The 11,769-nt window shown below is 49.1% G+C and overlaps 2 protein-coding genes across 2 annotated transcripts in view; one reads left to right on the top strand and one right to left on the bottom strand.

The window, feature by feature from the left end:
• LOC139923524 (bestrophin-3-like) overlaps positions 1–4,013 on the top strand; it is a 17,435-nt gene extending 13,422 nt beyond the window's left edge. Inside the window, exons 9-13 of the mRNA XM_071914302.2 lie at positions 712–863; positions 1,970–2,060; positions 2,312–2,439; positions 3,019–3,318; positions 3,650–4,013. Of these exons, the coding sequence (XP_071770403.1) occupies positions 712–863; positions 1,970–2,060; positions 2,312–2,439; positions 3,019–3,318; positions 3,650–4,013 (1,035 nt within the window). The remainder of the gene's footprint in view (positions 1–711; positions 864–1,969; positions 2,061–2,311; positions 2,440–3,018; positions 3,319–3,649) is intronic.
• A 2,106-nt stretch (positions 4,014–6,119) lies between these two features.
• nots (nothepsin) lies at positions 6,120–11,133 on the bottom strand. Its single transcript, XM_071914291.2, has 9 exons — positions 11,069–11,133; positions 10,480–10,660; positions 9,459–9,576; positions 9,100–9,218; positions 8,652–8,851; positions 7,835–7,957; positions 7,527–7,671; positions 6,773–6,871; positions 6,120–6,308 (listed from the first exon to the last, which is right to left on the bottom strand). Exons 1-9 carry the CDS (start codon positions 11,131–11,133, stop codon positions 6,120–6,122), a joined length of 1,239 nt encoding a protein of 412 aa, XP_071770392.2.
• Positions 11,134–11,769: the final 636 nt, after the last annotated feature.

Below are 11,769 nucleotides of genomic sequence, written 5' to 3'. Positions count from 1 at the left end.
TCCTGTCTCCTCCTCTCTCCTCCTGTCTCCTCCTCCTCTCTCCTCCTCCTGTCTCCTCCTCCTCTCTCCTCTCTCCTCCTGTCTCCTCCTCCTCTCTCCTCCTCCTGTCTCCTCCTCTCTCCTCCTTCTCTCTCCTCCTGTCTCCTCCTCCTCTCTCCTCCTCCTCTCTCCTCCTCCCTCCTCCTCCTCTCTCCTCCTGTCTCCTCCTCTCTCCTTCTGTCTCCTCCTCCTCTCTCCTCCTCCTGTCTCGTCCTCCTCTCTCCTCTCTCCTCCTGTCTCCTCCTCCTCTCTCCTCCTCCTGTCTCCTCCTCTCTCCTCCTTCTCTCTCCTCCTGTCTCCTCCTCCTCTCTCCTCCTCCCTCCTCCTCCTCTCTCCTCCTGTCTCCTCCTCCTCTCTCCTCTCTCCTCCTCTCTCCTCCTCCTCTCTCCTCCTCCTTCCTCCTGTCTCCTCCTCCTCCTCTCTCCTCCTGTCTCCTCCTCCTCCTGTCTCCTGTCTCCTCCTGTCTCCTCCTCCTCTCTCCTCCTGTCTCCTCCTCCTCCTCCTCTCTCCTCCTCCTCCTCTCTCCTTCTGTCTCCTCCTCTCTCCTCCTCCTCCTCCTCCTCCTCCTCCTCCTCCTGTCTCCTCCTGTCTCCTCCTCTCTCCTCCTCTCTCCTCCTCCTCTCTCCTCCTGTCTCCTCCTCCTCCTCCTCCTCCTCCTCCTCCTCCTCCCAGGTGTCTCTGCTGGCGGTGGATGAGATGCACCTGAGCCTGCCCCTCCTGACTCGGGACCTGTACTGGAACGACAGCGAGGCGCGGCCGCCGTACACGCTGGCTGCTGCCGACTACTGCATCCCCTCCTTCCTGGGCTCCACCACCGACATGGGGTCAGCACACACACACACACACACACACACACACACACACACACACACACACACACACACGCACACACACACACACACATTATACAACCAAGCAAGCTGATTGGCCAAAGACGCACTACAAACGCACAGCTAGCCCGCTTGCTAGTTTGCGATCTTTCTTTCTTTTAGTTTTCTTTAAGATATTAAATTGATACTGGACTCTTGATTTGTTCTGACTTGACTTGCTGTTCTACATTTAGACTTGAGACTTGACATTAATGACTTGGACTTGACTTGAGACTTGAGCATCAAGACTTGAGAGTGACTTGGGACTTGAGAGTGACTTGAGACTTGAGAGTGACTTGGGACTTGAGAGTGACTTGGGACTCGGGAGTGACTTGGACTTGAGAGTGACTTGGGACTTGAGAGTGACATGGGACTTGAGAGTGACTTGGGACTCGAGAGTGACTTGGGACTTGAGAGTGACTTGGGACTTGAGAGTGACTTGGGACTTGGAGTGACTTGAGACTTGAGAGTGACTTGGGACTTGAGAGTGACTTGGGACTCGAGAGTGACTTGGGATTTGAGAGTGACTTGAGACTTGAGAGTGACTTGGGACTTGGAGTGACTTGAGACTTGAGAGTGACTTGGGACTCGAGAGTGACTTGGGACTTGAGAGTGACTTGGGACTTGAGATTGACTTGGGACTCGAGAGTGACTTGGGATTTGAGAGTGACTTGAGACTTGAGAGTGACTTGGGACTTGAGAGTGACTTGGGACTTGGAGTGACTTGAGACTTGAGAGTGACTTGGGACTCGAGAGTGACTTGGGACTTGAGATTGACTTGGGACTCGAGAGTGACTTGGGATTTGAGAGTGACTTGAGACTTGAGAGTGACTTGAGACTTGAGAGTGACTTGGGACTTGGAGTGACTTGGGACTCGAGAGTGACTTGGGACTTGAGAGTGACTTGGGACTCGAGAGTGACATGGGACTCGAGAGTGACTTGGGACTTGAGAGTGACATGGGACTCGAGAGTGACTTGGGACTTGAGAGTGACTTGGGACTTGAGCAGAGTTGACTCAGCAGGATACCAGCAGGTTCACTTCTGTCCCTCCTCTCCTGCAGACTGTCTGACATCCTGCAGTTCGAGGAGGCGGACCTTAACGACGGTCGCCCCCGGCAACAGGACTCTGTTCTCACTCGCCGCCAGGAGTCGGTAATGAGACGCTTTATGTTTTTACTTGAATATTTATTTTGTTACTAACAAATGTTTTTTCACCACTGATTATTTTTTACCTTTTTAAAATAGTCGGAAGGGAAAGCAGGAGTGTCCATGACTGGATAAATTCAGCTGCACTTGATGAACAATTCTTTATATATTGTGTGAAGTTCAAAGCCCGTCGTACAGCTTCAACACGTGGGCGTCAGTCAGAAGTTTCATAATCAGCTTCCTGCTCCCCTGTTCAGGTTCTGGGTCGAGTCCGCCGGCTGCTGAGCGTCCAGGAGCCGCCGGAGCTGCAGCCGCCGCGACCCGCCTTCAAACGCCACAGCAGCGACGCGGCGGGCGGCTTCTTCCCCTACATCCCCGACTACAGGTACGCTATTGGTCGATTTGAATTACTGCAGTACGCTATACGCCGATTCAAATTACTTGCAGGAACGCTATTGGTCGATACAAATTACTACTATCGAGCAGAGGATGGGACTCGAGTCACATGACTTGGACTCGAGTCACAGTTTGAATAGCTTGAGACTTGACTTGCTGCATGAAGAGAAGACTTGAGACTTGACTTGACTTGGGTTCTGGTGACTTGGGTTCTGGTGACTTGGGACTTGACTCTGACTTGTACTTTGATGACTTGAAAAGGTTTCTAAAGTCTTGACTTGAGATCTTGTGTTTGTGTAAATGACTTAGATTGAAAGTGATGAGATTTGTTCCAGCAGACGACTGACGACCAGTATTGGTCGATTCAGGTCACTACAGTTACACTATTGGTCAGTTTAAAACACTGCAAGAAAGTTATTGGTTTAAATTGAAGTAGTAAGAAAGAAGGGGGCGGAGCTACAGTGATCGTAGTTCTCGCTATAGTTTTCCTTCCAGATGGGAATGAGCCTTTATACTTTAATCGTTTGTCTTTCCGTCATCCATTTTGTTTCTCCATCCGTCCTCCCAGGGTGCACCCCGGCCCCGACGATGTGGCTCCGCCCCCCTCCTCTCTGGACACCCTGGCCACGCTGAGGGAGGTGAGCAGCACCCCTCCCTCCCCCGACACGCCGCTCCCTCCCTCCCGCTCCCCCTCCGCCGAACTCCCTCAGGTCATTGTCAGCCCGCCGTTGTCCGGTTTCCGTGGCGACGTGGATTTCTTCGTCGGCGATGCGCCGAAGCCTCAGAACAGCCTGGAGGCCTCGCGGTGGCCCGGGCCTCAGGTGGCCCCGCCCCCCGCCGAGGAGACGCCAGGCTGGGACGACCTGAGGTGACTGACTGGGTTCAGTATTGATGTCACATGACCCCTCCTTGTTTCTGCTCCTAGCAAACTGACTCCTCCTCGTTTACTGTCCCAAGTTTGTCCCCTCCTTGTTTTCTTTTCCTAGTATTTCCCCTCGCCCCTAGCATCATGGATGCTGCTTGACCCCTCCTTGTTTTCTGCTCTTAGTAACCTGACCCTCCTTGTTTTCCGCTCCTAGTCTGACGTGTCCTTTGTTTTTCACTCCTCTTCTGACCCCTCCTTTGTTTTCTGATCCTATTCTTACCCCACCTCTCATCTCATGTCTCTTCCTAGTCTGACCCGTCCTTTGTTTTCCCAGGGACGGCTCTCCGGTCTGTTGCTCCCCCACCCAGCTGGGACCCAAGAGGTTCCGATGGAGCGTGAACAAAGCTGCGGCCCGCCCCCCCGCCCGGCCCCGCGGCCGCCAGCTCTCCTTCCAGTTCTCCAGACAGTCGTCGAAGGCGTCGGTCCGCAGCCTGCCGAGCCCCGAGGCGCTGGGCAGGAAGGGGCGGGGCCTGGGCTTCCTGCGACCCCCCCGCTCGCCCGTACAGCCCACCCAGAGCGACGCCGAACACGACTTCCAGGGCATGCTGGGAGTGGAAGACGGCGAGAGGGAAGGAACGAACGACAGCCAAGAGATCAAAAAACCCAACTCCCAATCGCAGAGCTCAGAGGACAAATGAGAACCAATCAGTGAGCTTGTAACAAAACACTGTCCAATCAGAGAGCTTGTAACAAAACTGTCCAATCAGAGAGCTTGTAACAAAACTATCCAATCAGAGAGCTTGTAATAAAACACTGTCCAATCAGAGAGTTTGTAACAAAAGTCGGTCCAATCAGAGAGCTTGTAACAAAACACTGTCCAATCAGAGAGCTTGATTTTCATGTTCCTCCATTACGCACACTTTCACTAATCAGGAAATCACAAAGTGTTTTTCCGACATGCGGCCACATATCAGCTGGATCTGAACCGAACCGGGTCTGAACCGCTTCGCCTCGTTTTCTTGTCTGCAGTTTACAGCTGACATTTCCACCAATCAGCAGCCAATCACGTGCCGGCAAATATCCAATTAACAAGTCATTTAGTCTAATATTGAATGTTTTTTTTTTTTAAAGATGTATTTTAGGCATTTTATGCTTTATTGACAGAGAAAGTGTGAGAAAGAGACAGGAAGGTATGGGAGAGAGAGACATGCAGCAAATGACCGCGGGCCGGATCTGAACCCGGGTCTGAGCCTCATGGTCCCGCTCTACCTGGTGAGCCACCGGGGTGAAAAGGGACTTGAAAAGGTTTCTAAAGTCTTGACTTGAGATCTTGTGTTTGTGTAAATGACTTAGATTGAAAGTGATGAGATTTGTTCCAGCGGACGACTGAATTTAAATTGTGTTTTCTGAATTTGTATGGAATGATTGAATTTATTGAAGTTGAAACTGATTATAGAAATCAAACTCATGATGCTCTTACCAAGTTTTTATCCTATTAAAACCATATTGCACTTATGATCTGAGAGGAAACTCAGAATTTCTGAGATTAAAGTCAGAATTTGCAAGAAGTATTTTTGGCAAGGAACCACGCTGCTTCACTTTGCGAGGCAGGATGAACCAGAAGAGTTCAGTCTGCAGACACAACATGGCATCAGGTTTACTGGTCTAGATAGTGAAATTAATGAAGTTGCTAGGTTATGATTCAGATTTTTTTTAATCTCAGAAATTGTATATTTTTTCTCACAAATTTCTGAATTTGGTTTTTTTTTGTAAATTTCTGATTTTAACCTCAGAAAGATTGAGTTTGTTTGCTGAATATGACCCCCACCTGCAGTAAAATAAAAAAAAATCCAGCTACAATGCTGTAATACGCTGTTACACGTTTCTCAAACTTCGTCTCAATAGCTTTTTTGTCGTATTTGACAGCGGACGTCGTCTGGCAAGAATATTTCATGACCCTGGAACTAAACCAGACATTATAAAATGTCAAAAACACACAGCTGTCATGTATTTTTACAAAATGAATCTCTTTCTTTAAATTCCTGAAAAGGAATTGAATATATTTACCTCCTAAAACTAATGAAGCTCGCTGTGATGTTGAAGATAAAAGGTTTTTACAACACATTTTATAGAATATTTGATGACAGTCAAATCAAAGTAGAGCCAAACATTCTTTCATTTTCTATTCAGTTGTAGCCTGAAAGTTAGTTACAGTGATTATTACAGTTTCTGTCGATGGCCAACAGCTGTTGTTCTGTACGAATTCAAACATTATTGGTTGAAAGGGTTTAAACTGTATTAATTATATTTTGGTGTACTGGCAGGCAAAAGAAAATCCTCAATACATACACGGCCCTTAAAGCCATTTTGATCTAAAGGTTTCTGCTTAAATGCTTGAAATGAGTTTCTTAGACAAATATAAATAGTGAAGTTGATCCGATGTTTGAATTTCTTTCCAAAGCCTTTTCCTTTCCATCAAGGCAAAGAATCTAAAATATAAGATAGTTTTGATTTGTTTAACACTTTTTTGGTCGCTGCATAATCCCATTTGTGTTATTTCATAGTTTTGAGTCTTTACTGTTATTCTACAATGTGGAAAATAGTAAAAATAAAGAAGAATGTGGAGTGTCCGGGCAGTGTAGAAACATTTTGATGAAACAAATATTTCTTTTGTGATCAAGAGATTGAGATTGTGTCTTGAGATTGTCTGCAAGAGACTTTTAAATGCAAAAAAGTTGGGGTTCAACTGATCTCGATGATATAAAATTCGATTTTTATTGATCTGTTTATTGATCACATTGAAGTTAGTTATGGTTATCCTGCTGGGCGCTGTGCCTGGCGGGCGCGAGGCCGAGCCGGTCCTGCCCGCGGTCGAACACGCTGTAGAACTCCGTCAGAAATACATCTCCCAGAATCCACAGCGGCCCTTCAGGAGACAAGATGTCGACCGCCTGGAAACCGCTGAAACACAACTGACGGTCTGCCAGCACTTCCTGTGGGGGGGGGGGGGGGGGGGGGGACACTATGACTGACAAAGATTATTACAGACAGGCAGACAGACAGACAGACAGGCAGGCAGGCAGACAGACAGACAGACAGACAGGCAGACAGACAGACAGACAGGCAGACAGGCAGACAGACAGGCAGGCAGACAGACAGGCAGACAGACAGACAGACAAACAGACGGACAGACAGAGAGACAGGCAGGCAGACAGGCAGACAGACAGACAGACAGACAGACAGACAGGCAGGCAGGCAGACAGACAGACAGGCAGACAGACAGACAGGCAGACAGACAGACAGGCAGACAGACAGACAGACAGACAGACAGGCAGACAGACAGACAGGCAGACAGACAGACAGACAGACAGGCAGAGAGACAGACAGACAGGCAGACAGGCAGACAGGCAGACAGACAGACAGGCAGACAGACAGACAGACAGACAGACAGACTCACCTTCCTCACGTAGCGTTCAGCAGTCAGACTGTACTCTGTTCCTCCGAGGACGAAAGTCACATGAGGCAAACTGGACAACCTGGCACAGTCGATCAGGTACTGCAACACACACACACACACACACACACACACACACACACACACACGTAAAGGTCTATGATTTGATGCCTTTATACAGAATTACACTGTAACTGGAACGCTGGAACCCCTTCAAGAACTCCCTGAACCCCTTCAAGAACTCCCTGAACCCCTTCAAGAACTCGCAGGACCACTTAAAGAACTCCCTGAACCCCTTACAGAACTCCCGAAACCCCTTCAAGAACTTGCAGGACCACTTAAAGAACTCCCTGAACCCCTTACAGAACTCCCGAAACCCCTTCAAGAACTTGCAGGACCACTTAAAGAACTCCCTGAACCTCTTCAAGAACCCCCTTAAAGAACCCCCTGAACCCCTTCAAGAACTCCCTGAACCCCTTCAAGAACTCCCGGAACCCCTTCAAGAACTTGCAGGACCACTTAAAGAACTCCCTGAACCCATTCAAGAACTCCCTGAACCTCTTCAAGAACCCCTGGAGAACCCCTTCAAGAACCCACTGAACCCCTTCAAGAACTCCCGGAACCCCTTCAAGGACCCGGTTTGGAAACCATTGATCTACAGTATTTCTCTTTATTTTGTTAAATTACCTCAAAATATAATATCAATAATATAAATATCAGATTAGATTTAGAAGTGTTTCTCTGAGTGAACTCCCACCTCTCCGATATTAGTGGGCGTGGCTCCGATCAGCTGCTGCAGGTTGAGGATGTCATTGGTCGGTCCAGCGATGAGGGAGGTTCCTGTGTCGACAATCGCCTGGCAACCATGAGGACAGAACGAACTGACACCCTGCACCGCCACACTGGATCACACACACACACACACACACACACACACACACACACACACACACACACACACACAGATCAGTTTATTTTGTGTGTTCTTGTGTTTCTAGGTTTAGGTCAGGTTTGGGGAGTCATCGAAGGTCCTCACAAGTACAGTAATACAAACGTGTGTGACACCTGTCCATCTTAATCTGCCAGTATCCCTTAGCGGTGACAGGGAGCCAGTTGATTGGTCCGCTGTACAACGCCTCGTCCGTTCCGCCTAGCAAGAGCTCGCCGTCTGGGTCGCCGCCACTTTTCCTGCAGACGGAGGGAAGAAGAAGATATTTCAGTCCAGGAAACAAACAAACTTTATACTGCAGGTTTTTATGTCGAGGACTCCGAACTCCATCGAAGAAGATTTGAGTTGTTTGAACTCTGAACTGGAACTCTCTGAAACCTCCTGGAACCCTCTGAACCCTCTTGGAACCTTCTGGACCCTCTTGGAACCTTCTGGACCTTCCTTGAACCCTCTGTACCCTCCCGGAACCCTCTGGACCTCCTTGAACCCTCTGAACCCCCCTGAACCCTCTGAAACCTACTGGAACCCGCTGAAACCTCATAGAACCCTCTGTAACCTCCTAGAACCCTCCGGACCCTCCTGAAACCCTCTGAACCCTCTTGGAACCTTCTGGACCTTCCTTGTACCCTCTGTACCCTCCCGGAACCCTCTGGACCCCCTTGAACCCTCTGAAACCTACTGGAATCCTCTGGAATCCCTTGGACTCCCCTGGAACCCATGGAACCTCCTGGAACCCCCTTGAACCCTCTGGAACATCCTGGAACCCCTGGAGCCCTTGGAACCCCTCCCCGGAGGTCCCTGGACCCCAGTTTGGGAACCACTGCTGCAGTATAAATGGATCACATTTCATGAGTCTCACCAGCAGCAGACTGGCTGCACTGGTCAGCTCCCAGTATGACTGTGTTACTGTATGAGTGAAACACCCTGTCGCACCTGCTGAGGTAGAAGGAGAAGACGGGCTGCTCCACGGCCTTCTGGGACATCATGTTGTCAAAAACAGGGTTTCCCAAGATCTCCGCCAGGGACGGGTAGGCCAACCCAAAAACCCCGTCGAACCTCGCCATGACGAACGTAGCGCCGGGCTCATAGACCGACTCCCCGAACTCCTGGTTCACAACGGTCACACCCCCGACCTGAAACAGGAGAATAGAACAGCATGGAAAATAGAACAGAACGGAGAACAGAATAGAATGGAGAACAGAACAGGATGGGGAATAGAACAGAATGGAGTACATCCCCCAAAAGTGCTAGGAAAGGGACGGCAACATGAGTCACATGTGAAAACCCACATGTGAATTCAAAGCACATGTGCTTTTTGGACACGTTGGAGAGATATGTAGAGTAGAGTAGAGTAGAGTAGAGTAGAGTAGAGTAGACAGACCTTCAGCGTCTCTCGGGCCATGACTCCCAGCAGGTGTCCAGATCCGTAGTGAATCCCAAACATCCGACCGTCGTGACGGAACGTAGTCGACTCAAACGCCTTGAACCGCTGGTGCAGGGCTGGAGACACACACACACACACACACACACACACACACAGGGGCCATAAACTTCTTATCTTGGTCAGGCAAACAGTGATCCAGAGTCAGGCCGTCCTGACACACAGACACCAAAACTGCAGACACACACAAAGACACAGTTAGCCTCATACACACCCAGACAAGCTCACCTTTCCTCTCTCTCTCTCTCACACACACACGCACACACACACACACACACACACGGCGGGCGGTGTCGTACCGCAGGCTTCGCTCACGCAGTAGGACGACGGCACCCACAGGTCGGCTGAGCCGGTGTCGAACACCACCGAGAAGTTCTGCTCCGGAGTCCCCAGGCTGATCTCCCCATAGTACTGGGCCTGACACACACACACACACACACACACACACACACACACACACCCATGGAACCCTTATTTGTTCTGTTATTTGTAGAAACCGTTGAGAAACTGTACTCATGTGGTTGCTGGTTCGATGCTGCTGAACCCTGCTGCAGTGCCTCTGAGCAAGGCACCTCGCCTCTCTGTGCCAGACACACTCAACTTTCCATTTCAATAATCTCCACCTCCATTTCTGCACCCCACCACTTCCCCTCCTCCACATCCATATGATCTGGATCAAACTGTCGACCGTCAGGTTCTCAGATCAGAATCTGCTCTTTTTAAGCCGCAGCTGCAGTAACGCCGCCGCACACCCGAGGAAACACCGGCCTTACTTCTGATACCTCTCTGAACAGACAACAGACCTTTTCCACCAACATGGCTGATGTAGATAGATCGGTTCTCTCCACTGGCAGCAATGTTAAGAAGCCGACTTTCTGTGTGATCACTGTTTCTGTTTCTGTTTCAACACAATCCAGCTGTTGTCACTGACAGATCTTTCTGTTTCTGTTGTCAGACGACTGAAACACTATAAAAAAAAGAGATTTGATCGAGGCTCACAAGATAAGATAAGATAAAATTTTATTGATCCCCTTGGGGAAATTCAGGTGCTGACAGCACAGAATTTACTGTTATTTACTGTTAGCATTTTGTGACCTTCGATCAGAGACGACAAAGTTGGCTTCTTAACATTGCAATGTTGAGAACCGATCTATAACCTGCTGAGACGAGGCAGAAGTACGTCAGCCGTGTTGGTGAAAACGGGCAATATCAGACTGAAGATGAATTATCCCAAAACTACTATTACGTTTTTTTAAGAGGAAGGTTGGGTCTTTGTCTGGGATTTGAACCAGCAACCTGCAGCCTGACGCTCGCTCTTACGTCCATGAAGTTGTAGAGCTTCTCGCTGGAGCGCCCGAGGCGCAGCGACGGCGTCCCGGGCGGGAAGCACTGAGCGTAGCGCCGGCTGAACGAGTCGGGCCGGTGATCCCGCACGAAGTCCTGCAGCAGGCCGTCGGCACGCAGCCGGGTGCGAATCGAACGCACCCTCCTCAGAGGGACCCTGGGGAGGGAGGGGCATTTTAATTTTTACATTTTACATTAATTTATATCGGTTTGTTGTTTTACTGTGGCTAGTAGTAATAGTAGCAGTAATAGTAGAAGTAGTAGTAGTACAGTAGTAATAGTAGAAGTAGTAGTGGTACAGTAGTAGTAGTAGTAGTAGTAGTGGTAGTAGTACAGTAGTAGTAGTAATAGTTGTTGTACAGTAGTACTAGTATCATTCAGAGTTTCAGTGTCCCATGATGCTCTAAATGTTTCAGAAGATTTTCCAGCCTGACAATTAGAAAATTCTGGTGAAACTCTGAATCTTTGGATTTTTTCACATGAAAACAGTCAAATATGAAGAAAGTTATTATCAGAGATTTTCCTTCAACACTGAGACCGAACAGTTTGACAGGAGGCTTCCTACCTGAGCAGAGCCGAGCTGGTCCAGATCCAGGACCACAACAGACTGAGCAACAGCAGCCGCAACATGTCTGTTACCCGTCTGTCTGTCAGTCAACCTGTCTCTCTGTCTGTCAGTTACCTGTCTGTGAGTCAGTGTGTCAGTGCTGCAGGCAGATTGGTGTCTTGTGGAGGTTGAAGAGTTTTTCAGGCTGCAGCTCTGCTCTGATTGGATCTGATTCTCTCTGGTCAAACACTGACAATCCACCCCAAAACTCATCCACATAGTGTGTGTGTGTGTGTGTGTGTGTGTGTGTGTGTGTGTGTGTGTGTGTAGTCTTGAGAAGAGATTCAAGACACTCTTCATGTGGCTCTTCTTATGAAAAGTTTAAAACGGCCCACAGCCTCAGGAAGCAACAGATGAGATGATCTCACATGTGGCTTCACTGTTAATAGATGACATGTTGGTCTCAGACCGTCAGGATCCATGTTGTAGTTTTGTTTTGGTGTGGATCGTCCCGGGTTGGGAAACTCGGCCTGTTGACGGTCTCAGGTCTCAGTCACTCTGACCTGTCCGGCTGTTGCATTAAAACACACAGACTCAAACTGTCAGACGCTTCAGTCCGATTCATTACACCTGCAGCAGTAAACTGACAGGCAGCCTGAGACCCACCGACAGACTGAGCTGAGGTTAAAGGGAAGGTTCAGTGATTTTATAAACCTTCC

The sequence above is a fragment of the Centroberyx gerrardi genome, chromosome 24 (genome assembly GCF_048128805.1).
Source record: "Centroberyx gerrardi isolate f3 chromosome 24, fCenGer3.hap1.cur.20231027, whole genome shotgun sequence".
Taxonomy (NCBI): Eukaryota; Metazoa; Chordata; class Actinopteri; order Beryciformes; family Berycidae; genus Centroberyx; species Centroberyx gerrardi.
Note: the sequence above shows the minus strand (reverse complement) of the source record. Positions and strands in the feature narration are given on the sequence as shown.

Coding starts and splice junctions, on each gene's coding strand:
- nots (XM_071914291.2), bottom strand. CDS start 11,133: ATGTTGCGGCTGCTGTTGCTCAGTCTGTTGTGGTCCTGGATCTGGACC. Junction 7,672..7,834: donor TGGCAGATTAAGATGGACAG/GTGTCACACACG, acceptor TGTGTGATCCAG/TGTGGCGGTGCAGGGTGTCA. Junction 6,872..7,526: donor CGCCCACTAATATCGGAGAG/GTGGGAGTTCAC, acceptor TGTGTGTTGCAG/TACCTGATCGACTGTGCCAG.